Here is a 27,473-nt window from a genome sequence, read left to right as displayed (position 1 = left end):
TGCTATTGCTGTTACTATTATTAAAACAAGACAAAAATACTTCTTTAAGTCTTTCCATTTGTGGCAACCAACAGAGTTTGATGTTGAAAGTCCTTGTTGGTAACGACTATTAGCAACATTTTCCACTAAAGCCAAAGTAGTCCATCTTAAATCCAATACTAAAACTCTAGCCTACAACACAGTGGAAAAATGAACCAGATATGTAAGCAAGAATTGGAACATTAATGTACTGTTTGAATTCTTACGCAATGGTCCTGGACTTTCCACGTTAAATGCTGTTTATCTTGTGCCGAATGTGGCAAGAAGACAGAGTGTGGTTTATAGAGAAAAGAGACGTTGAAAGTGGAAGGGTGTGTGTGGGGGGGAGACGGGGTTGTTGTCTGGGGGATTGCTGCTAACTTTTCCAGAACAGCAGCCAGAGGAAAGTGGTTGAATGGCTGGGTGGAGCAGGGCGGGTCCTTTCCAACGGTAGCTTTGTGGAAATCTGGTTGAGCGAATGGCGGGAAATATTTAGGCTGACTCAGCCAGTTGAAACAGGAGAAAAGGCTGTCAATGTAGTGTAGTAAGTTTGTATGGGGCACTGATTGTAAAGTTACACATGCTAAAAAAAAAAGCTGCAAACTTTTGCCACATTTAGCAACAAACCACGTTGAGAAAAAACGTTTTCTACCAGATTTACAGCAATATTAGTGAAATTTACTTTTCTCATAAACATAATGTCAATGTTAAATCTAAATGATACATTTAACTCTAAATGTTATTTCTAAATGTTAAATGTAAATCTTAGATGTTAAATCTTAAATCTTGAATGTAAATCTTAAATGTTAAATCTCAATGTCACGGATGAGATTTTATTTTTTTTTACTTTATTTTTTTTTACTTTATTTTTTTTTCCCGGTGAAATATTTAGTTTCACTCGTGACATTTAGCTTTAACATTTAGGTTTAACATTGAGATTTAGATTTAACGTTTTACATTTAGCATTTAGATTTAACATTTAAGATTTACATTTAGCATTTCGATTTAACATTTAGATTATGATTTAATCTTTAGATATAACATTGACACCATATTTCTACCAGAAAAGTAAATAAAAAATGTTAAAAAAAAATCACGTTTTTCAAATGTGGTTTGTTGCTAAATGTTGCAAAAGGGAGCTGTTTATTTAAGCATGCGCAACTTTACAATCGGCGCCCCATAACTTTGTATCTGTAATGGCACTAAATAAATGCACGGAGTGTTTACATTTGCATCGTGCAGCTCTGTCTTGGGTGTGTCGATGCAAAAGCTTGAGTTAAGGCATCTGGATAAGGCATTTATTAGGGCTAAGGTTGTGACACGTTGGGAGACTGAAGGGGGTCAGTCTGAGCTGGAAAAAGGGTCAGTCTGGAAATGTGTTCCTTCAGCTGGTTCTCATTATGGAGCTAATGTGAGGCTCTGATCTCAGACAACACACACTGACTTTGCACAGGCAGGTTAAAGCCGGATATGGGTTTTGAGAGGCCCCCTTTACTGCAGCTTCTGTGTCACCGTTTCCCCTGTTTGGAACATGGCAAGCCAGAGAAGGGGGGCACGTATATAAAGACCTCTATCAGGTTTGGTAATGGAAACAATTTGAACAATAGAACTGAAGATTCATGTGACTAAAGATGGTGCAGATTGTCATGAATCAGGGTAAAGGGAGAAGTAACTTATTTAGGTTTAGCTTGGTAAAGGGTCAGTTTGTGTTCTGGTCATTGGATTGTTCATTGAGAAAAGGAAATTGAATAAAAATAAATGAGTGGTTATTTGATTTTCTGACTAAAATTCATAAATTAAGATTAGAACTCAAGACATTTTTCTTTATAAGGTTCAAGAAAGAAACAAAACTAAAAAAACATTTTTTTTATATTTTTATTTTCTGTTTCCAAGAAAAAAAAAAAAGACTTAATGTTGGAAAACAGAAATATAAGAAATACCGGCTTTTGTTTTGGTACTCTGCAACCCCAATTTGACGTTTTCAAAGTAAGACGGCGTTGGAGGACAGTATTGTATGCTACTAGTACATCACATACATCGAACCGTTTATCTTATACTAATTTCATCTAATCATGGTCACTGAGTGCTTCCGCTCCCAATTACTGAGAACATTAGGTTAGGGTGTATTCACACACAGGTACCATCACAAATACAGGCTACTTGGCATGTGATTTGTCGAACGGAAAGGATTTCAAGTTTTATTAATCAGCACTTTTGCTTCACAGAAAGAAGAAGAGAATTTAAAAGTTGGCTGGCGTTATTTTTTTAGTTTGTTTGTTTTCTAACTCAAAAACTAATGGACGACTGAAGAGATTTGATTTTGGGGATGATTCAGATCAATATACTGATTCTGAAAACTAAAACACTCATATCTTGGTTAGTAATTGACCGATCTTTATAAAATTTGACTTTGTTACGTCCAGTTGGTTCCTCACTTACCCCAAAGAGTTTCAGCCGTTTTGGATCGTGCATTTAATCATCCTTTATATCCAGTCATGGTCTCCCTATCGTTATTAATGGGGATAGAAATTTCTTCCGAGCCTTTAAAGTGTGAATGATTGTGGTGCCATGATCGAGATCACTGATCCAGATAACTGCCTTTATCTGGCAAGAGTGCTCTTGTTCTACAAGTAGATCAGGAACCAGTATGGTTGCATGTGCTGGCTTGTGTTTTTTTTTGCTACTTTATCTGCAATATCCTTACAAAACTTGTATTCTTTTCTCATTTACTGACTTAAAGCTGCAGTATGTAGAATCCTCTCTCCGCTCAGTTTTGAAACCAAAAGCGAAACTTAACCTCCCATACCGATATCTTTTGTTAACGCTCTTAGTAACTTTTTTCTCAATAGAGACTAGTGACAAATGTAGGGACTTTATCTTTTGTTATTGGAGATTTTTCTGGTGTTTTAGAGACTTTGACATGAATGCACGAATCACTGTAGTTAATGTCCTGAACAGCGGATGCTGCCGACAACCATCACTCCACATCCAGACTGTAAAATGAATTCACCTTGGATAAGATTTTTAGGTTTACACGCAATGTATGCCGTCTGTTCTCACTCTTCCTCTGACACCAGTAGGTCGGGCAGACCCTGCACAGTCACGGTGATCCCCGAGAACGCAAAGTGGGTCTGTTCCTCCTCAGTTTGTTTGTGACTTTATTCTGTTGCTTCTCTAACTCAGTCTGCCTTTTCCCGCTTGATTTGCGGTGTAACTGTTGTATCTAACGCCATGGAGAAGACTTCTGCTGACTATTGCACTTTTCCTGTCAGTGGTATGTAAACGTGCCTGACCTCAGTCGAGCAGCCAAGAGTAATTACCAAAACAGCCAATGGAGCACACATGGTTGTAGAAGGATCTCTGATTGGCTGACATTCAACATCACGCACCTGGATTTATAGACTTCATTTACAGGTTCAGGTGAAGGAGAAGAGATTCATTGTCCACTCAGAACACTTTGGATTACAATATGATCAAATATGATTATGGATTTTTTACTAAATAATGCCCAAAAAACTTACATTCTGCAGCTTTAAACACTTTGCTGTGTAATGAAGTACAATGTAGTGTAATATAGGCATGTTTTTTTAAGATAGCAAAATAGCATTGTCCACTCTGATCATATTTAGACATGGAAATTATGGACTAATGTTTGCCCTGAAGCAACATTTTAACCTCAACTGTTTAATTGTGATCTACCAAAGGAAACAATCTTTTGAGTTTTTGACCATCCCTTGATGACTGAGCGTTTCATTGACCTCATAAGATAGAAAACAGAAACACAACCTCACGAAACATTTAGATGTTTCCGATCCCTGACTTCCATGAGAGCAATACGTCCTTCAACATCTTTGTAATGAATGGTGCTTTTGTAAGCATAAAAATACAAAAAAATGAAATCAAAGAGCATGTGGTTATTTTTTTGTAAACAGCAAGCAAACAGAAACTGCATCTTCACATGCTTTACCTCATTATAGTCATGTTTCACCAAATCTATGTGCGAAATCTCATCATCTGTTGTGACATTTAAGTGAAGTGATTTATGACAGTGAGCTGCTACTCAGCAAAGTGTTTTCCATCCCACAGCGAGGCCAATGCCATACTGATAATTAGCAGTGGAATGACTGATGCGTGTGCGCTTGTACTCATAACTGTTGTTGTAAGAGAACTCTGAATAAGGCTGTTGTGTTGATGTTGTGTCACAGACACAGAGAACTGTTAACAACAAACGAGGCAAACTGAAACAGCATCAGGAGCGCAAACATAAAAAGTGTGATCATGGAAAACAGGAACCATAACTGCAGAGCTGTCACATACAGTATGTTACACTCACTCATACTTGAATTTTAACAGTTCTAAAAGCTTTCACCAGTTTGGCAGCCAAATGCATGCTGGAAACATTGGAATACACTATGTAACTGGATGGAAAGACAAATCGCAACTACAGCTTTTGCTGACATTAAGTGAAAAACCAGGTATTGTGGACGGGCTGTGTTCAGCTCCTATATTGTGAAACTGACTTTTGGCTACAAAATTGTTATGTCAAAACCATTAAACTCATTAAATTCATTTCTAGCTTTGTCGGCAAGATGTTACATAACTGCATGGAGAGATTCCAGATCCAATAAATTGTCCACAAACTGCTAAATGATAAGTACCTGTTGGATAACGATGCACACTGCATCACTTTGGAGTCCAACGTTTTTGACTTAATTAAGTCTCCAAACAGCTGTTATGATAGCACTTTATTTTATTCTTTTATCCTTCAATCCTTTTTAACCATAAGGGACTAAGACGGGTCAATGTGCCTCTCCTCTTCCTGGGTTTTTTATTACAGATTTTAGCAAAAATAAAAGATATTTCTAATTGTTGACAAAGTATAATTGTGCTTTGAACGTGATGGTACTCGGGACTTGTTTTCAGTTTCTTTCTCATGAAAGCGTAAAAACACTTTAGTGATATTTGAGTGTTTTTTTTTTTCGAAATTCAGGTGTTTCCATCACTAGTTTTTATTGCGCTATTTAGATTTTGCGCATTTCTAAGGGTAATGGAAAACTAGCTTGCGATGACGCCAAGGACTTGGCTCGTTGACCCCCCAGTAGCACATGCAATTGCATAGTTCGCATATATCCAAAAACACCGATGCTAATTACGTAAGTGGGTCAGTCTGAAGTATTGCCGAGAGTTAACGGTCACATGGGAAAATTTTGGAATGATCTTTAGAAGGAAGGCAGTTTAAACAGTTCTTAACTCGTAAGATTTTGCAACTATTGAATTTTAAATCTTACTATATTACTTTTGACATTTGCAGGAAACTACTAGAATGGAAGTAGACAACCCAGATGGCATATTAATGTAGCCCACAAATGATGGGCTAAATGTGGGCAAGTTATCTTGAAACCTATTTGGACCATGGGAATTATGGCAAGTTAGCGTCGACTAATCTGGATGTGAGCCAAAAGTTGCCCATTTATATGGTACCATATCTATTTGGTCTGTCCTTGGCTGACATCTGGCATTGAGAGGGCTTGGTTATGGCCAGGTTTTGACCAACAGAAGTGGAGCACCCAAGTGCCATCATTCCATGCGGTATGTGTGTGGGATGAACATGCCAGGTGTGGGCCCACTGGGCCAGATACAGTATGTGTGAAGAATTGTGCTCTCTGGGAAATGGCCTAATTTTATCCATTTACCTACAAATGTCCTAAATATCTATATGATGGAATTCTACACACATACCCAATATATTGCACAAGTTGGTTTACCTTACATTTGTATTGAAATTGCTATAAAAACATGGGGGAGGGGGTCAAAAAATAATTGATGTGGTGTTAACTTTTGTTAAAAAAAAAACTTTAATATTCTCAATAAAAGCATCAGAATATTTCAGCTTAACTCTGTAGAAAGGAGACAGAGAACCTTTTTGTGATCCTTGAAGTGTTTGTACTTAACCCTTCACTAATTTCCTGCAAGTGCAGCAGAACAAGGGCGATTCAGTCAAATCCTATGAGCAATTACACACTGTTCTCTTATTTCACTTGTTCACCTTTAAGCTTTTTTTTCCCCCTAAATGGGTGCAATTGCACAATGAGGGTCCTTTATGGACCATTAATTAGATTTGATAGGATGGCCAGATGTAGTCTAGATTGAGAAACACAATGTACCTTCTTTTCTTTGAAAAGACATGTGAATCACCATTAAAAGATTACATATATAACTTATTGAAATAAATATGCATTTGTACTAGATTCACTTTCCTCCTTTTTTTTACACAAGTTTTACTCTTGTGTAAAAGTAAGTTTTTTTTTGTTTTGTTTTTTTTTTCCTAGAACAAATACAAGTGTGTGATTATCAATGCCATGAACCCATACCATTACCTATTAATGCAAATACAGTTTATAGTCATTTAGGATGTACACAATTTTTCATTTATTTTTGGTTAACATCTTGGCATTTGAACTTTTAATTAACAAAATTTCATGTCAATATTGTACTGCTTCACATCTTTTCTTTTTTTTCTTATTAAACTTTGCCTGCACATGCTGTCAAAGGTCAACACAACAAGAAGTGCAATCTTTTTAAGACAGCAATGCATGTTTTGTTATTGTAATTGAATAAATGAATTTATTTTATTGCATAATTGTGACCATCACCAGCCCTCCCTGAGGAAGGGTAAGAAACATTTTATTTTAGAGAGAATATAAAAAGAGAGGGCAGTGTTACACCTAGGGGAGGGGGAAGGGAACAGGGAGGAGAGACTCAAGGTAGGAAATGGAAAGGGTGGGGAAAGAGTTGATTATTTTAAAGTGAGAGTGAGATGTGAAGTTGTAGTTGTGCATATTGTGTTGTGTAATCAAGCCAAGCTGGTGACAAGTGTGAAGTTTAGGTATAATGGTGGTGGCTGTGGACAGAGGGAAGGAGTGATTGGTTAGACTTAAAACAGGTATTTGGGATCAACGTGTCTAAGGTTTAGCCCAGTACGAGTTTTATCCCACATCCCGGCATGCCAGTGCATTGTAGATCAATGTATGTGCAAACCCAAGCACTGACCCGAACCCAAAGATTCAGCCAGGCCAGCAGAAAGAGCGGGGGTCAAGAAGCCTCAGGCCACCCCCCTGCGGCCTTGCAGACGCCCCCAAGATCCCAAGCCGAGAAGCAGCCACCGCCCCCCACATACACATCCGAGAAAGCCCCAAGGAGCCGAGGGCCCTTGTCTTACTGACAAGGACCGCATCCCGTCCACAATGTGTGACGTTAAACGAAAAGGCCTCACTTTCTTCACTGCTGCATTGGGTTGACAGGTTTCTCTCTGCGTTGGGAGAATGAGAAACCACATTGTAATCAGTCTCAGTACTTCAGTGAGTTGTTTTGCTAGTTGGCATGCTCCTCTGCTATCACTTTGATTGTGCTGACCAGACTGCAGCTAGGTTCACCCTTGCATAGTTTTTTAGCTCGCTTCCCTATATTGCAGTCCTTAACTGTTATAGTCTCCCGCAGGCGACTCTGGCACCTCTAGCTTTAAAATCTCCTTAAGCTTCAATGGATATGTTGAAGTTGGGAAAAGAAACGGACTCTAAACCTGACAAAGGTCAATGAGAAAAAAAAGTTTATTTGTCCAAGAAAACCAACTTTGTTTTATTCCAATAGGTTGTCTACAAGGTTAAATGCTTAGATGTGGTTGAATGCAATGCATTGTTGGCTGTTGCCGTTTCACCTTGCTGCTAGCAAATGACAAAGCATCGTGATGAATTCTCAACAGTACTTGCTTAGGCTATTGTGTAAAGTTACAGGGGTTGCTGAAGACTATTCCAGCTAACCCCCCTGGAAAGGATGCCAATTTGGCATTAAAGCTGCTACACACAATATTTTTTATTAGATAAAATCATCATGAATCAAACATTTACTCTGAAATGAAGGGAAAATGGTTGAAATTGCTGCTTTTATCTCCACACATTGCACTGTGGGATGTGGAGTCCCGTATAGAAGTGTTTTTACTTAATTTCCAGACAAGGGGGACAGTGATGTTTGTCTCCATTTTTGTTCCAATTTGATCATGATATCAGAATGAAGTGAAAACATTTCTGTGCACCCGTCGCTGCACATCCCACAATGCAATGAGCAAAAATGTCAACAAAAATGTTGGAGATAAAAAAAAACTTTCACGCAGTAATTTCAACCTTTTACATCTTTTCGAGCAAATGATCTTCAATTTACTGATCAATTAGGCTTATACTATGGATTTATCTGTTGAAAAACTATCGTGGGTAGCAGCTTTAAATCAGCTTTTAAAAAAATATATTTTTGTCCCAACGGCCGGCTCTTGAACTGCACTCTTTTAATAAAATATAATTGGTTAAGACTACAATTACTTGAGTGGTATCGAAGCATATTTTAGGAGAACCAGTACACACCTCAGTGTTGCATCTGATACCAATGGTAGCATCAGTGCTTCCTTAAAAAAAAGGTTTTACAACCAGCTGAATTTGAACTGACGATCTCTGCAATGAAATGTCTGAATACTCACCAGTGCACAACAGAATGGCCCCCATGGTTGAGCACTTATCAATTGTACAGTGGACATGCTGACATCCGCCTTGAGTTGTTGCTATTAATCATCCATCCATTTTCCGACCCGCTTGTGCCTTTTCAGGGTGGCGGGGAGTCTCCTGGTGTCATTGAGTGCTAGGCGGGGTTACACCCTGAACAGACTACCAATCCATTGCACTCAATTGTTTGGTTATCATAAAACTGACAAATAAGATTAAATCCAACTGGAATATTTGCATTTCTTGAAGAAAATGCAAGTGAAGATGTAGGTGCTGGTCCGCGTAAGCAAATTTACAAGATCCATCCATCTATTTTACGACCCGCTCGCTCAAAACATAATTTTAGCATGAGTTAGCATTAGCATTAATGTTAGCATAAGTTAGCATTAGAATAGGTTAGCATTAGGACAATTTAGCATTAACGTTAGCATTAGCAATAGTGTTGGTGTAACACATTTTATCATATTTACCTATTTAATAACTCTTTTCACGATTATTTATTTCTTTTTTATTACTGTTGTTTATAACATGCTTTCACTTTGATAAACACTGTTAACCTGGGTTACATTGGCGTTAGCATAAATTAGCATTAGTGTTAGCATTAACCTAGCATTAACATTTGTATAAGTTAGCATAGCGGTAGCATTAGCCTAACAATGGTATTGTTAGGCCATTGTTGGAATCGGTTAAAAAATGCAGGAGTAGTAGGAGTGGGGGAGAAGATTTTCCAGAATAATGTTGTAGTGCATCCTCACTACTAATTAGCCGACGATACAATCATGTCTGTAGTATCAAAAATATTTTTAGGAATGCAAGTATTTTTGCGAGTTAACACCTCCACCAATAGTTTAAACCTCCCTCAGCTCCAGTCTATGAACAGCCTTACCCAAACTGAGGACAAACAAAGTAAGTTCCAGTATAAACAGTCACTTGATTAACTTTTGTTGGCGTAAAAGGTGTATTTGACCGAACAAGAGTCTTGTGTGTTTGCAGGGAGTTGGTCATTCAGTGTGAAACAGCTTTGAGGGGGAAGGTTAGTCCTCTGATGTCTAGAGGGGATTATTTTAAACAGGACCCACCCACTGGGACTTTGGCAGTTGATGGCTTCCGCAGCCTGGCTGGGCCGACAGAGGCACACTTTGTATTAGTCAGCCATAAAAATATAGCAGCGCCCTGAGACGCAACAATGCTTCTGTTCATGCCTGTGTTTATTTCTCCCTGTCATGAGGTGAGTGAGATCATCTGTACAGTCATCGTTACCAACAAGGTTTTTTTTAAGTTAACACTCATGATGCCAACGAGGCATGAATTTGGCTTTTTGGAGGTAAGCGTTGTCCACAGTGTTTACTGTATTTCCAAAAGCAGGACTTGGAAAGGAAACAATGTCCTTTTTTTGTAGTCCCATTGTGCTTTGTTGAAATAGCACAGCACTTCTTTATTAATGTCTCAAAAAGGAGTGCAGAATGTAATATTGTGCAGAAATGAAATGGAAAAAGGAGGAGCTACCTATTGTGAGGAAGAGTACATAGCAACAATCTGAAGTAGAGGGTTGTTCCCGTGTTTTGATTGGATCGCGCCCCATCTTTAGAAACTCCCCATGTAACCTCTGATCCCATCAGGTTTCTTCTTTTCACTTTTATTTAAACTTGGTGATGAATAAAAGAAAACAGAAAACTTTGTCATTAGTCTTTGACAAAGCCGTTTCATTACAAGGCTGTCCTTTTTCACTTAATCCTCCAAAGATGGTGTGTTTCATTTTCAATACAGATGCAGCCCAGTCCTTAAAGACATCCTTGCTTTCAAATTAAGTGTAGAGCAGACTGCACTGAGTCTTACATCTCCTTGAAATGCTTGCCTTCCTTTTCCTCACAGATCCATTCCCCGGAGATAAAATTACATTACACTTGCATAGAAATGTCCTTTTTCTTGTTGTTGCATCTTTTGTTTTCTTTTTTCTAAAAGCAAGTCCAAAAAGTTGCAATAGTTTCCAGGACAACGCCTCCTGTGGTGGGTCCACATAGCTTTTTAGGGAGGGAGGGGGTGAAGAGAGAATCAAGTCAGGCTAGAATTATGATGCTTTCTTTCAGTGTAGTAGCCAGTTCTGAGAAATGGCTCCACAAAGCCTGTAAAAGTATGTCCCTAGAGACGTCTGAAAAGTCTTTAGGGAGGGAAGGGGTACTAATAAAGCAGCACTGTCAAGGTATGTAGAGTTGTGGCTCGGCTCTCTGCTGTTTAACAGCGTTGGGTTTTGCTGTATTTTCTTAAATGGACTGCCACACAGTCGGGTCTGTAAACAAGCAGGCAATGATCGTTTCCACTTTAGTTCAGTTTTAGTTTGCCTTCATTTGTGCGAGAATATACTTTTTTTTTTCAAAAATTGCATTAAAATGTTGGGTTATTTTGTTTGGAAATCCCAGAAATCTGTTTGATACAGATCAATGAGGTTAGCATTGTGGCCTCACTATTGTGTTTTGACTTCCTCATGGAGAATTTTGTGTAGCAATTGCATGTTCTGTTCTTCCCCATGTTCTCCAATGATTCCAAAACATGTGGATTTGATTGATTTGAGTCTCTCAATAGACAATTGGAGACATTTGAATGGTTGGTAATCTAAACGTACATAAGTAAAATGTAATGGCTGCGGAGTGTGGTAGCAGGATATTTTCTAAAAGAAAAAACATGCTATTACTATAGAAAACCATACATTTTTTAGTGTACATATAGTATTTGTGATAAATAACGGCTGATTTACAGTATAGCTCTTCTTAAAATTAACAACATTCACTATAAATAATTTGGGTTCTAGTGCTTTAGAACAGTGTTTCTCAAACGGGGATATGTGTACTCTTAGGGGTACGCGATGGCACTACACGGGGAACTTGAGAGAGTTGGAGAGGAAAATTAATAAATGAAAACATTAAAATATGTGGCTTCATAATGTTTATTTTTATTTAATCAGACTAAATGTTACCAGAAACTCACAAAACGACAACAAAAACACAAAATAAGAGAAAAATATACTGAATAATGAAAATAAAAATACACAAAATACACAAGAAGAGAAAAATACTTATTATTACCAGCAACACAATAAACGACAACAAACACACACTGTGTGAGAGAAAAATGCATATATCACTACAAAATACACAAAAATAACAGAGAAAACATACAAAACGACACAAGAAACAAACGACACCAAAAACACACAAAATAAGGGAAAAATATACTGAATAATAAAAAGAAGAGGAAAAACAACCACAAAATATGCCAAAAAAACTTGTTTGAACTTGTACTGAAAACACAAGGGTCAGTCTTGTTCCCACATGACCGTAAATAAAAAAAACTATAGAAACAGTTTATTTACAAAATTAATCTTTAAAATGTGTTATCACTCATCCATTCCATCATTATGCTCTATACACATAATTCTGAGTAAAATGTTGTAGTCCGACAAAGTGGGTACTTGGATTCAGACAAAAGAAAAAGGGGGTACTTGAGCCAAAGAAGTTTGAGAACCACTGATTTAGAAGGTAGAACCCACAATCTGATGAGTCCTTGGAGCTTGGTACCCCACCCAATCCTAGTCATTGTCATCACTGACTCCATGTGTGCATTGGAGAACAAATGAAGAGCAACTGTGGCTACAGATGTAGCTTACCTCAACATGTACACTGAATAAATTAAGATTCGGTAAAGCACCCTCAGTTTGAGGAAGGAAGATCCCTTAATTATTAATAGTTATATTACACTGTCCCAATTCATTCTTTACATGTTGATGTGACATATTAATATGTTACACATGTTTTTCTGTATTCTTTAGTAACAATAAGACATTATTTTTATTTTATACAAACAAGAACTATGGTCCCTACTCCTAATGACATTTAATGGAATATATCTATTTTTTTAGCAGGACAAAAATGACTTCAAAATGAGGTTAATTTGTAATCCATTGTGACTGATATTTTAAACCGTGTTCGAACTCTTCTTGACGCTGCTCTCCGCTAACATAATGGAGACCTAATGTTTTTTCCACAAGCATGAGTGCTAGCGACTCTTGCGAGAAATGTAATTGCTCATCATGGTAATGACCATGTTACCATATGGGTAAATGTCACTGCACACTTGAAAGCTCTCTGGGTCTATCTTTGGTGAAGAACACCCTTGCCTTCATATAATTACGTTGTGAAGTCGTTATGCCCTGCTGTCGTGGGTACAGCCCAGCAAAGGAAACAGAATGACCAACATAACCTGTATTTATAGTCAGCCTCACCATGCATTAGGATACATGCAGAGGTTTGTTTAGATTTCAGCCTGGTTACTATGGTAACTTTATGGGAAATACAGACATACTGCGTGATATCTGAAATAGAATTTGAATCTGAAATACACATAATATTTCACAGTTCTTTTGCATCTTTCTAGAAATGAGTGACTGCTCCCAAAGTCTCTGCCTGAGTCGGCTGATCCCCCGCTACTTGCAGCAGTTTATGTAATTACATCGAAGCCAAAAGAATTATAAGTAAATGAGGGAAGAGGCAGAGTTGTAAAAAAGTGGGAAAAGACAAGAGGGCAATTCATCCAACCAAGAGGAAGACTTGTCTTCCCTTTATGAGGATCAGTTGAATTAGTCATCAAATTACAGCAATCTGCAATGGCCACGAACCAGTACTGATGCACAGAAGGGCTGCAATGGCCTGAAAGAGATCGGGAACGTTGCTTTTAGGTGACGCTTGGACAGGAAGTGAGGCAGTGGCAGTTGCCCAACAGAGGGCGCTGGGGCGCTGCCCCACCATGCACCACATTAGTTTGAGAAAGACATAAAAAAAAATAATAATGAATTAAAAATACTGCAAAATATTTTTTAATGTATTTAGGTAATCAGAATAAATATATAGATAATGATTATGAGTAAAGCTGTTTTGTTCATCTGTGTCTGATTGGTGGCGTGTTTCCGCTTTGGGTCGCACTAATCTTTATCCATTCACTCTCGTTAAAAGTTGTACATGCGCAGTAACTCCTCTTTATTACAAGTCTATGGACGCAGCTAACCAGCGCTCAGATACAGTCTGCGGTTGCACAGAGGTGAATGCAGCAGCTCAGTTACACAACACCACCTCCCGCCATGGGAGGGGCTGACGTCACAGTAGTCCATCATAAAGTGGCTGATTGACAGATGAAACGTCAGAATCAAATCCATCATGAATAAAGACGGGTATGACTGATTTACAACACTTTTCAGAATATATATTACACGACTATGTTCCGATTAATGTTGAAAATACCGGAAAAGGTCATTTTCAAAAATGTCTCCGAGAGGCTCTTGACATCTGCTCATAGAATATCCATGTCAAATTACAACCCGATTCAATGAGCATTAACGGAGGAGTAGTTATTTGAAAAATGGGGACCCCTGGCGCCCCCGTGAAATGTACGGGGTAATGGGCCCCATGTATATATTGGTATGTGCCAATGATTCGGTACCACCAACCGTCGTAATATTTGACTCACAAATAATTGAGAAATCAACTTTCTCTTTTTTATATTTTTTTCTGGGCCCCAAATGGAAAATCGGGCTCCGAGGGTTGATGCGTACACATCCATAGATTATAGCTACCAAATTTCAGCCCAATCCATTCATGAATAACAGAGGAGTAGTGATTTTAACTAGTGTACACAACAACAACAACAAGTACAACAAAGTGAGGGCGTTTTGAGTCCAGTAACCCGGCCTAAAAATAAAAAAAATCTAAAAAACTAAATGAGTAGTATGATATAGTATATTAACCCTGACACACACTTACTCACTCCATTGTATATACTACATTTGTTCTTGCCTGTTTATGGGTTCTGTAGCGATGCATTTGGTTTTTAAAGCAGTTTTGTAACTGCAGTTTTCCTTAATTATTTGTTCAAAGCTGCACAAACCCTGTTTTTGGTGTATGTCTATTGAGGAGTTGTAGCCCCCCCTGGAAAAAAATGCACCAGTCGCCACTGCAGTGAGGTTGGCGGCAGCTTCCACCCCTTATGAGCAGGGATCATCCTTTACAGATAATAAGGCTCTGCATTGCAAAATCACCTCAGCTAGATGCCATCTACTCCCACACCAAAGTGCCTGGAAGATAAAGAATACGTTACTTGTACAGAGACACACAGCTTCACAATGCAAAATGCAGTTTTCAATAAACCTTTACAAGGTTGGAATCCGTCTTTGCACACATCAAAGGAGGCTTAGCCCACGGTTCAAGCAAGGCTGCAAAAACAATTGCCCTGTCACTGAGCTGGGCATTTGAATAGATAGAAAAAGCCCATTTTCAACATGCTAACGTGAAGCCTGTTCTATCCAGAGCTTTGCACAGCTTAACTGGGAAACTAATGAATTCCAGGTCCAGGTATGGGGCAGAGAGTAGAAGCTTTTGTATGCATCATTAGAAAATGTGCTCTCTTTGCGTTCATGAAGGCAACAGTGTCAAGAATCAGAAAATCCCTGAGCTGAATTGTCTTGGCATTGCTCTCTCTCTCTCTCTTCAGCTCTTTATTCGTACTCTAAGCGAACAATCCAACAAAAGCTCAGGTTTAAGATCCATGGAGCTCATTGCTATTTCCTTTGTTAAAGCAAATGCCTGCAAGAAAATATTCTTTTCCTCCATTTTTTCAGCTGTAGCCTCCATGCTCTAGTGCAATTAGCATGTGTCTTATAGTGAAAATACCCTAGTCATACAGAAGCTCTCTGAATTATGCTGCAGCAGCCTCTGGCACAGCCAACTAAATCAAAGAAAGTGAATATAGAAAATAAATGATGTGTAAGTGTCAATTCATTTTCATTGAATAGGAATCCCCCCCCACCACCACCACCTTTTTAAGGACATTGTTTCCAAATGTATTTCTTAGCACTGAAATGCATGGAAAAAAGTTAATCAAGTGATAAATGTCGGGCAGAAATCTATGGTATTTATTAATGAGAGACCTAAATGGTGGTTGTGGGACTGCTGATCACTCATGTGTTTCAGCTAAAGGTCTCTGTGTGTGTGTTTCACCTCACGAGTAGACCGTTCATCACCGACTTGACAGAAAAGCCTTGAAATGAAAGCAACTGCTGCATAGTGGAGTCACAAATGTGGAGGAATGACGATAAAAGCTTGGCTTTTGTCGCTACTGACAACAAAATTATCATCTTTGTTCACATTCTCATTATTTCCCAGGGTTGAAGGGTTTTTTATTTTTATTTTTTGGTTTTTTTACAGAACAGTAAACCAAAGGACAAATGCACCCATTGGTGGTGTTCAGGGTTGGGGCCAATTACATTTTTCAGTTACAATTATGTTTTCAATTACAATTTAATTACAACTACAGTTATCAGCATTTTTTCCTATTAAATTAAAAAATAAATAATAAAATATAATTTTGTATTCCCAGAAATTCCAATTAAAAGAAATCACAATTACTGAGCCTGAAATAAATAACCTAATAAAAAATTAACCTTCCTCTTGTGTTAGCCTGCCATTAGCATTTCTAATAATAACGGGTGTTGAATCAGCTGTAAAATACGCAAAAAAGAAATAACAAACCTTGTTAGGGCTGTCACTTTAACGTGTTCATTGCGATTATATAATTACAGAAAAAAAACGCTTTTTTTTAGCACTGCGGAACCCTTCTTTTTTTACTATTGAGCTTCGTAACTTCGTTTGCGTTAATTTTTTCTTAGAAAAACACTGGATGGAAAACATAAGCCTAGTTGTGTGCAAATCGAGCAAGGAAAAAGAGATTGTCAATCACCCAAGGTTTGCAGCCTCTCCTATTACCTCAATGCTAAACATGTAGCACCTAGCATCGACAGTGCTAACTGCTACATGCTCCAAACACGCCGTGTAGCCAAAACTGGACAAGATGACAGGGTTCAGAGCCAAAATGAATGAGTCCTGATGTTTTATTTAATTTTTTTTTCTTCTATTATTTGGAGATTGACTAAAGTACACATCAATATGACACGTAGCCCTCGGGACTAGTAAATACAGCGGAATGTGAATGGCTACGCTTGCATCTGTTCAAGTTTGTTAAAAACAATAAATTACTTTATAAAGTTGAGGGCATTTTTCTGCAATTTTTAGGTTCGATTAAACATGTAATTAGATTAATTAATCACAGAGCATAGTTAATTAATCGCACCACTTTTTTAATCTCTTGACAGCACTTGTTATAATTACGCCATAATTAGAATTAATTAGCAATTACGCTACTACAATTGTAATTGACCCCAACCCTGGTGTCACATTAGTAGTGAGGTGTTGGTGTAGATGCAACACCACAGTCTGCCCTTTAAGTGGGTGCTCACACATTTGCTTGGGAAAATACTTTTGCCCATTTATAGTTATGAATGTGGATGTTAGTGTTTGCTGCTCTGTCTGTGTTTGAGACTCATGATGTTTTTGGCACAAAGCCCAATTTCCTCCAGTGTTACAGGATGCTACTGTTGGTTTTTAAAGGACTATTTTGTCCGTAGCGCTCTCAGGGAATGACATTATGCTGCTTTTCTCTCACGTTTTTACAGCAATAGATCTGCATGATCAGACACTGAGTTTTTTATTTTTATTTTATTCGAGCTGTGTTTCAAGCTATCTCCCTCTGAGGATAAGTGTGAGACAATTGGAAAGCCACCTCTCTCTAACTCTCTTGGCCAAGGCTACGGGAAACCCATAGTGAGGTAATGGGGTCCTGGAGGAGGTCCAGTTTAATTTCAGAGCATGTGCACATGGAAATAATTGACTTCCTCTGTAGTTTACTTTTTTTTTTTTTCAAGCTCTCTAGAGAGCACATTTTGTAGCAGGTGGCTGAATTTGCATCTCATTGGAAATGAGGCTTCTCAAGCCTGGGAAATCCTGCAGCCGAAGAGTCTTTATGCCCAGGAAATCTCCACAGGAGCAGTGACTGATGGCTTGGTGAGAGAATCCCTTTGAGGCCAAAAGAAGCTCCTCTTCAGCCGCAAGCAGCTGGAGGACACCTGATAATAAAGACATCAGTTCATGAGAAAGCCTGAAATGTGCTCATACATTTAGTAATCTAAGATTTTACATCGAGTTATTTTTTTTCTTTTCTTGCTCTTTTTTCTAAGACAAGTTTATACCCAAGCATCTCCCTGTCATTGGGTGGTAAGCATTTAGCATAACCGAACCTTTGTTAGCGCTTCATTTCAACAATTAAACAAATGCAGTATGATTTGGGGGGTCTTCCCTCCCTAAAAATGCTGAGTCAAGTCACTTAATCAGCTCTGCAGTTGCAACATTCGTGTAAACAATCATTAAATACTTGATCATGAGTTGAAAGCTTGCATCTCTTACATTTACTCACATCATCAAAAGGGTAAAACTATCCAAAACTATTTCCAAAAGAGGGCCTCCTATCTTTACCTTTTTAGGAGGCAATAAAATGTTGGATAAATCTTCTTCAGTCAGCGGTAGAGTTTCTTTCTCTCGCTTAGACTTATTTTATTCTCAATGAATTGGACTACTTTTGGTAAAGAAAAAGGTGTTTCTGAATAAAATATGAGTTAGGTTTTTGTAGAATCCAAGTGTTCCCCATCAACCTGCAGCTAATTTGGTTTGAAATAGTAACAAACAATAACTAAAGACCGTTTTTGGCTCCTTTTTCTCTTATTCGATTTCATTTTTTGTTTGTTATCATCAATATTTTTCCAAGTACTGTATTTATTTTTCTATATGATTTATTTATTGGTATGAATAAATTACACCATAGTCTATTTTCTTTTTTTGAACAGTGATTTCACTCCAGCCAACACAGTTGTGTAGTGGTTAACATGTCTATGTCACAGCAAGAAGGTCCTTGATTTAAGCTCTGGGGGTGGACACTTTGTGTATGTCCTTTCTTTGTGGAGTTTGAATGTTTTCCCCATGATTGCTTTGGTTTTCTTTCGAGTTTATTATAATCTCTGAGTGTATGGGAGTCTGAGTTTACTGATTGTTAATGTTTGCCTTGTGATGGACTGGTGCCCTGTTCAGTGAGTACCCCCACGTAGTGCCCACTGAGAGTTGGAGATACGTAGACACCAGCAGACCCTTGTGACCCCAATAAGTGTGTCAAAGATGATTTCATGAATGAATGCTTTCCCACCTTAACTAATACATTGTTAGCTAAGACTTTGACTCATGTCGTTCTGTACTTATCACAGTCTACATTTACCTGTTACAGAATCCTACTTTGGGGACAGCTTCTGCAGCTTACAAACCATTCAAGATGTCTCCACTTTCCATATTACTCTACAAATCAAGACCAGTCGAAGAAGCGGGTTACTGCTCCTGGCTGCAGGGCGAGAGGACTACCTGTTTCTTGAACTCCAGAATGGCAAAGTACAGGTAAGCGAATAAATCAGCCAACACATGCATGCTGGCACATTAGAAACCATAATTTTATAGGTAATATTTACAATAATTTTAGCTTACTTAAGGTTCAGTAAAAGCAACTTTTAGCTCACCGAGGCAGTGAAAGTAGTTTACAAATTACAATGGAGGAAATTCTTTGGAAATTTATATTATATATTTAAATATTTTCTGCAAAAACAATATTTCCACGTTATTTTTCCTTTTTTATCTTCTATAGGCGCGACTGAACATGGGGGCGGGTGAGGTAATGCTGTCTTCATCTCAAGGCGTACAACTTAACAACCTGCTCTACCACAAAGTTTCCCTGACACTACAAGATGACAAACTCACCATGATCATCGATGAACTCTTTCCAACATACATACCAGTCGTCAATGATGGCGAGCAGCTTAATATTGATGTGGGCATTTGGCTAGGAGGAACTGGAGACCTGGACGCCACCTACCTTAGCAACGCTATTCCTCCTTTCCGAGGCTGCATGACGGAGGTCAAATTTGAATCCTATCAGTTTGACATCCTCACCTCTGCATTTAAGCAATGCCATGATACAAAGGAATCTTGCAGCAGTGAGTTTGAGGCTGGCGATGGGGAGGCAACAAGTTTTAGTACGCCTGATTCTTTTGTGTCCTTTCCCACCTGGAGTGCAATCACGGGCTCACCAAGAAGCTTAGAGTTCCTGTTGAAAACCACCATCGAGGATGCTCTGCTTGTTTTTCACCCTGGTCGAGATTCAGACTTCATAGCAATTGGTATTGTAAAAGGTTATCTCAAAGGTTTGCTGGATGTCGGCAGTGGCTTAGAGGTCTTGGAGAACACCCAGGTGCAGCTTGATGATGATCAGTGGCATCGGGTTAAAGTTCAAATTAGCAAAGAATCTTTAGTTCTGAATGTAGACAGCCAATCATCGTCCCTCCCTTTTGACTCAACAGAGAAATTGGATTTGGTTGGGAACCTTTACCTTGGAGGAATCCAGGGGAAAATGAAGGAAGTATTTCGGGACAGTGGTTCCCTAAGCCGTTTTGAAGAAGAGGACATGACTTCTGAATCTTTCATTGGTTGTTTGGGGGAGATTAAAGTGAATCAAAAGGATAGAAGCCTGCAGGATGCTGTGGTGACCAAAGATGTTCATGTTAAATGTGAGGGAGAGGACTATGACTACTCTAGTTATTATGACATAGACTCAACAACAACTTCTCCACCTATCAGTGTTCGATATGTTGATGTTGACTCCATTGAACAGCACTGCTATCCAACTGAAGACACACCCGAGTTATTCAAAAACGTAACAAAACTTCTTGATCTCAGCCCATTGCTTGTTCCAGAGGGTGGAGAGGCTTTGCTGGACATAAACAACTTAAACCCCACATTTGATTTAAGTGCTGCAGGAATGCATCAATCTCAGCTCATCTTTACCCTCCAAAGTGATCCCTGGTATGGTATGATTGATATGGATATTAACACAAAACGGACACAAAAATTTACTCTTCAAGATGTCGTCAACAAAAAGATCAAGTATTTGCACGATGGGAATGAACGACACACAGATCAAATCCATCTTGAGGTGGTTGCTAACAGCAATGGCTATCTCCCAGAATGTTTGAGAACTCCTCGTGAATACATTCTCTCAATTGAAATCCTTCCAGTTAATGACATACCACAGCTAAGTGGGGAAGAAATCACCATCACACAAAACGGTCGATCTCGTTTGAGTCCTGGCCTCATCAAAATTATGGATTCTGACACACGTTGTGATGAACTAACAGTGTCTGTTACATCCGAGCCTTCTGTGGATTTAGGCTACCTGGAAAACAGCCAGCATTCAGGGCACAGCATTTCTCAGTTTACCTGCAGAGAGCTAAAAGATGGAAATATCTATTTTGTCCACAGAGGGGGTAGTGATGGTGAAATGACTTTAAAAGTATCTGATGGACAGTCAGTTAGCCACTCTACTACTTTCAAGTTGTCTGTAACCCAGCCTCATATGACTATTGTGACTAACACTGGCCTTTTATTGACTCAAGGAAGTAATGTATCCATTGGCCTACAGAATCTGGCTGTCCTTGCTCATCCTCGTAATGGAGACGTAATATATAACATAACCCACCCACTAATGTTTGGAGAACTACAGATTCTGACAAGTGATGGAATGTACAAGCAGGTTTCAATGTTTCATCAATCTGATCTGGATGAAGAGCACCTGAGATATTTCAGCACTGATTCAAGTGAACAAGAAGATATAGTGGTAGAGCGGATTCAGTTTGATGCACATTTGGGTCAGTTCTCCCTTTGGAATAACACCTTTTTAGTTAAGATTATCCCTGCGCAAGTGAAAGTGTCTAACCTAGTGCCACTAGATGTAGAGTCTGGTGAAGAGCCAACTATTGGGATCACTGAGCTTGAGGCCGAAGTCAGTGGTCAAAACCTTGATCCAGTAATGATTAAGTACATACTAGTCAAGCCACCAATGCTAGGAGCTCTTCTATTGATGGACAAAGAGTTGCACGAAGGTGACTCATTTAACCAGCAAGACATTCTGGATTATACTATTAGCTATAGAGTACGAGTGAAAAGATCTGTGGATAGCACTGACCTGTTTCAGTTCAGAGTCTTTGCTGAGGATCAGTTCTCTCCTCTCTACACATTCCCAATCAACATTCTTGCTAATTCCGATGCTCCTGTTCTGACAATTGAGAGACTGGCTGTTTTACAGGGAGGCGAACAGACCCTGAACAAAAACTATCTTTGGCTACAGTCCTCAACTTCTAATGATTTTGTGTTTCGTGTGATTCAAGGACCAAAATATGGACGACTGATAAGGGAATCCCCTCCAGGAATGCCTCGGTTTGAGGGAGCAATTCGAGTTTTTAGCAATGAAGACCTCCAGTTTGACAAGCTGATTTATAAGCATGATGGCTCCAAGACCAGCAGTGATGAGTTTTACTTTGAAGCAAGTGATCAAGGAGAAGGTTCAGACAATCAAGAAAGCATTAATGGAATTTTCAGGATTCAAATTCACTCCAAGAATGAGCATGCTCCAGTGAGGATTGTGGATGAGGTCTTTAATGTTGCGCGTTACGGCCAACGCCTGCTAACGACTGATGTGATTGAGTTTAAGGATGATGACTCTGGTTTTAATGACTCTCAAATTGTCTACGCTCGGGAAGGAATTTTATCTGGCAACATTGTGTCAACATCTAATCCATCACAGCCTCTTTTCCGTTTTACACAAGCTGACTTACGAGATAAGAATGTTCTCTTCATTCACCATGGAGCAGATCGGGAGCGCTTTGCACTTCAGGTGTCAGATGGCTTCCACAAAACCACAGCTCTTCTTCAGATCCAGGCCGGGGATCCCTACCTGAGAATAGTGAACAATACGATTATTGTCATAGATCATGGAAGCACAAAAACCCTGAACACCACATTGTTGAGTGCTGACACCAACATGGACATTAGAGATGACAGCAAGATTAATTTCGAGATTACCTCTCCACCAGGTGATGGCAGAATTATCGTGAGTGGAATTGAAGCTTTCACATTCACCCAGGAGGACCTCAAGAAAGGAGTTGTGTCATATGAGCACAATTACGAGGGTTTGAGGTCAAAGGACTCCTTTAACTTTGTTGTGCAAGCAAATGGGCATTCTGAAGAAGGCACGTTCAGAATTAAAGTATTTAAGCAAGGGTACTTCTCTGAGCCTGAAGTAGTAACCAATGAGGTCATCATTTCCTATGAAGGGGAACATACTGTCATCAACCAAAACCAACTCAAGGTAAAAACACTGTTAATGTGCTTTCATTTAATGTATTTTTAAGGGTTGCATATTGTTATGACTACCTAAACATTTTAGATTTATTTTACATGACATGCATTTGTTTTCATTTCACAAGACAGAATAGATTTTGCTACAATTTGGCAGTAATTTTGATTTGTTTAACAGAAAACCCATTGTCTCTGTGACATTTCACATGATTTGTGATGTATGCCTTGGTATTTTCTCAGCCTTGCTGCTAATCTACATCTAAGCCACATGAAAGTGGGGCTAAAGATCACTGTGCATGTTCTGCTTCTAATTCAGTTTATGTTATAAATTATTCTCTATCAAGTGTGGGGAAAACAAAGCACCAAGTATTGCCTAAGGAACTTTCTGCAGCCCACTATAATTTATAAGATGAGCCTGCCTCAACTTTATCTTGAGAGCAATTAATGAGGTTTAAATGGTTGGTTCACACATAACAAATTTAGAACATTTCTAAAAAACAATATCCACTCCAACCCCCTTAGCTCAAACATAAAACATTTATTTTCCTTATGTTTCTTGACACATCTGTTTTTAACTGTAGCCTTAAAGGCACTTACAATGAAACCAAAAATAACATAATCTTCAGAAATATATCACAAAACACAAGCATGAATCTCAAACATCCCAAAGCTTTCAGCTCCAGAGGGTTAATTAAAACATCTCAAAGTGGGCTGACCATTATTCTGCCTGGGTAAAGAACTTTCTTCCAAATGTCACAGATGTTAATATATCTTTTATTTGGCAAACACTCTACATGAGTCGCCAAAGCTTTACTGGGAAAACTTGATGGTGCTTAAAATGCTGGCACGACAGTTTCAAGAGGAAATAACACAGTAATCAATCAAACAGCTTCTATGAGGGATGGAATATGTTTCTATTAAAAGTCATCCATTCATTTGATTTATTCAGTCATCGTGAACTAAATAAGTATGGATCTTTGCAAATTTATTCAAAATTCCATGTCAAAACTTCCTGATTCGCAACATTTTTAAGTTGACGTTAATCAAATATGGCTAAAGTATATTTAGTGTATATGCTCTTATCTATCTACAGTCATGAAACAGCTCAGTTCTGGAAACTTGCAAAGTCACTGTCAGATGATTGCAAGTAATACTGCCCTTTAGATGGAAAGATTAAGATTGTATCTGAGCAAAGAATTAAACCCCCCACGTTTACCTGTGTGGCTTTTTTCCCATAATGAATGATAGTATAATTAAAACCAGCAAAGAAAGACAAAATAACACTTGCTTGAAATCATTCAAGTTCAGGATGAATTTGGTGGTGGAAGGAAACCGAAGTAAAGCCCGTTCAAGCATAAAGAGAAAATGTAAACTCCACACAAACGATCCAAGCTTGAACCCAGGAACTTCTTGCTGTAAAGCGGACATGTTAACCATTGTGAACGCAGGTTACACAATACAGGTAGTCATGTTCTAAAGTAAAGGGCAGGAGATAATAGGACTTGGTTGTTTTTTTTCTGCTCCTATCAACCAACCATCTATGGCACAAAGTAAACAAATGTTCAGCACAATAACAAGGTAACTTTTATTTGGTGAACCCTTTGGGAAAAGGGGTGTCTGCTGATATCTGGATACTTGAAATGCACTAAATTGTAGTTGTTGTTGCACCAGTTTTTGATATTTGATAGTTTAATACACTGGTTTATTAGTCATGCATTATGGATTGTAAAATTAATTCCAACTTATGAGTTTTTCACTTCTGGAGATATGCTTTTTTTAAATAACCAAGACTTGACAAAATGATTAAAAAATGAGTATATGCATTTTATGTTGGCTATCAGAGGAAATTAAACTCATACTTGCAGAAATATTAAAAGTATCTGGTTAATTTGTTTGAAAAATAAGACCATTAAACATTCTAATTTGTTATACTTGTCAAAAAAGACTTTTAAACATTTTAGACTTAGGAATGTGTGTTGATGATTTTATCTTTACTATGTGAGTTTTACTCATGAAAGGATGATGTGATGACTGTCATCATCATTAAGGAAATGATGACAGTGCAAACTGATACTTTAAAGCAGGGGTGTAAAACTCATTTTAGTTCAGAGGCCAAATGGAAAAAGAGAAATTTCAACATTAATGTGCTCTAGTTTTCCATTCCAGGTATTAAATTACACATCAAGTATATAAGAGACAGACAATATCCAAGCATTAAGTGACCTTAAACCTAAATTAAATTATATTTCATTGATAGTATGAACAATTGTTATTTAATTTAGTAGAATAACTTGAGGAAATTTAGTTTATTCATTAATTTGAGATTAAAAAATTTAATATAAGCTGAATTATTTTGTAATTAACACAATGATACATGTTTTTTCTGTCATTTTTACTTTCTCCTGCGGGCCAAATTAGATGCTTTAGACGTCTGGATTCGGCCCCTGGGCCTTGAGTTTGACACATGCTTAAAGTGATCAAACGGTGGCACTGGATGTAGGAAATGTGCAACAAAATCTCCATTTGCCTTTTTTCAGGTGGAGCAAGCTGACATTCTTCCCACAGAAATGGTGTACACGATCAAAGAACTTCCTCGACTTGGTCACGTGGTCAAGATGACCAACAGCTCCGAGAGCACGCCGTCGTCTGTCCTCGACTACATTCACTCCTTCAGTCAGGACGACATTGATCAGGGGCACATTCTCTACGTGTCTTCATTCATTCAGGTTTAACAAACTTCAACTCATTTTGCTGTAATAAAATACATGTGGCAGTTTAGTTTCCTTTCAAATTCACAATTTAAAGAAAGTCGCGTTCGGGGTACCAGCTTTATTCTCAGTGTGTGGGTAACTCGTTTCAATGTCTCTCTCCTTCAGGGCAGTGACAGTTTCAAAGTGGATGTCACTAATGGTTTTACCACAGTGGAGGACCTACATGTCACTGTGAACATTGTCCCCCGGCTCATCCCAGTCCAGACCTTCAACTTCACAGTGAAGGAAGGCCTGAGCAAAGCCATTACTGCCGACATTTTAAACATTTCACACCCATTCTACACCTCGGCCAACATTGAGTTTGTAGTGGATAAACCTCCGGAGCACGGCGAGATTCGCTACATGGATGGAGATATACTTGATTACTTTTCATGGGAAGAGGTATGTGGAGGAAAAAGATTTATTTGTTAAAAAAGTTTTACACACAATTTTGAAACTACAATCCATTCCTAAACAATTATTTATTTATTTTCCAATAGCAAGGTTAAATGTTACATTTTCTCTTTATTATTGCAGGCATATTGTAGGCCTTGGCTCTATAATAAATGTTTTAAGGTAGATAGTCATTTTTGGGGGAAAACTACTCAGAAAGCAGATATAGTATAACCCCTTTAAGTGCTTGAAAAATATTGCTGTTTTAAATTATATTTTGGAACTTGTTTTTCAAACCCCTACAGGCAAAGCAACTGTTTACCAGATAGCTATTGTTTCACCAAATGTGTAGCATCTGCGAACCACAAATGTCACATTGCTGTAATATTTAATGTTAGACTAATGCTCAGAAGCTGACATGATGTATTCCCAGTGAGTGTTTGGAAGCAGCTGAGTTTAATCATCTTTATCCAAATTTGTATCAGAATAGAAAATAGTATTGCATTACTTGTCAAACGTTTTTCAAGATGAATACAATTTTTACCACCAGGCGTTTCCCATTTGTCATGAGTAACCATCCAAGGAGAGATTGGAAATTTTGGGCAAGTGTTCCAAACAGGCCCTGGGTGGTCAGGAGATACTTCCAGATAACTGGACGACTACAGCGTATGTGATCAGGGAGATGGGTAGGAGAGTGGCTGGTGTGTCATCTGGAAGGAAGGTAGATAAGGAGACTTTGTGGTAGAATTAGGAAGTGCGGGAGTGCACACAGATAAACGAGGTTAGCTAAAAAGAAGTGGGGGACAGAGAACTGAAGAGAGTGGACAGGAGTACAAGGAGATGCAGTGTAGCATGATGGTGGAGGCGGCAAAGGCCAAACAAAGGGTGCATGATGACTTGTATGCTAGGTTGGATAGTAAAGAGAGAGTTGCTAATTTATACAGGTGTGTTGACAGAGGCCAGAAGTGTGATACAAAGAAAGAAAGAGTAATGAAGAGCTGATGAATGAGGAAAACGAGAGGGAACAAAAAGTAGTAGAGGTGACTGTTGTGGAGCAGGAAGTAACGCAGGTTAGTAAGGCTGAAGGGACTTAGGCATTAAAAAGGATGAAGAGTTGAAATGCAGTTGGTTTCTGACGATATGGAAGTGTTTAGGAGAGGTGGCAGTAGAGTTTTTGACAAGGTTGTTCAACGGGGTCTTAGATAGTAAGAGGATGCCTGAGGAATGGAGGAGACGTGTGCTGGAACAAGGGAGACGTGAAGAGTTGTGGCAACTAAAGAGGAATAAAGTTGACGAGTCATTCAATGAAGTTATGGGAAAGAGTAGTGGAAGCTAGGCTAAGGGCAGAAATGAGCATTTGTGAGCAGCAGTATGGTTTCATGCCCAGAAAGAGTAGAACGAATACTGAGTTTGCTTTGAGGATGTTCACAGAGAAATCCAGAGAAGGTCAGATGCTTTGTGTCTTTGTAAAAAGCAGAGATGAAGATGTTGGGGTTCTTGTTGAGAGTGGCGAGGATGGATGGGATCAGAGGGATGACACGTTTGATGTTTTGGTGATAAAGTCCGAGAGGCCAGACTGAGATGGTTTGGACAATGTACAGAGAAAG

At 38.6% G+C, this 27,473-nt stretch overlaps 1 protein-coding gene across 1 annotated transcript in view; it reads left to right on the top strand.

Moving 5' to 3' along the window:
* Nucleotides 1-27,473, top strand: part of cspg4 (chondroitin sulfate proteoglycan 4) — a 104,186-nt gene that overhangs the window by 47,904 nt on the left and 28,809 nt on the right. The window contains exons 2-5 of the mRNA XM_028450015.1: nucleotides 18,771-18,934; nucleotides 19,179-22,733; nucleotides 25,261-25,449; nucleotides 25,600-25,875. Coding sequence (XP_028305816.1) covers nucleotides 18,771-18,934; nucleotides 19,179-22,733; nucleotides 25,261-25,449; nucleotides 25,600-25,875 — 4,184 coding nt within the window. The remainder of the gene's footprint in view (nucleotides 1-18,770; nucleotides 18,935-19,178; nucleotides 22,734-25,260; nucleotides 25,450-25,599; nucleotides 25,876-27,473) is intronic.

Source organism: Gouania willdenowi, chromosome 6, assembly GCF_900634775.1.
Source record: "Gouania willdenowi chromosome 6, fGouWil2.1, whole genome shotgun sequence".
NCBI lineage: Eukaryota > Metazoa > Chordata > Actinopteri > Blenniiformes > Gobiesocidae > Gouania > Gouania willdenowi.
Note: the sequence above shows the minus strand (reverse complement) of the source record. Positions and strands in the feature narration are given on the sequence as shown.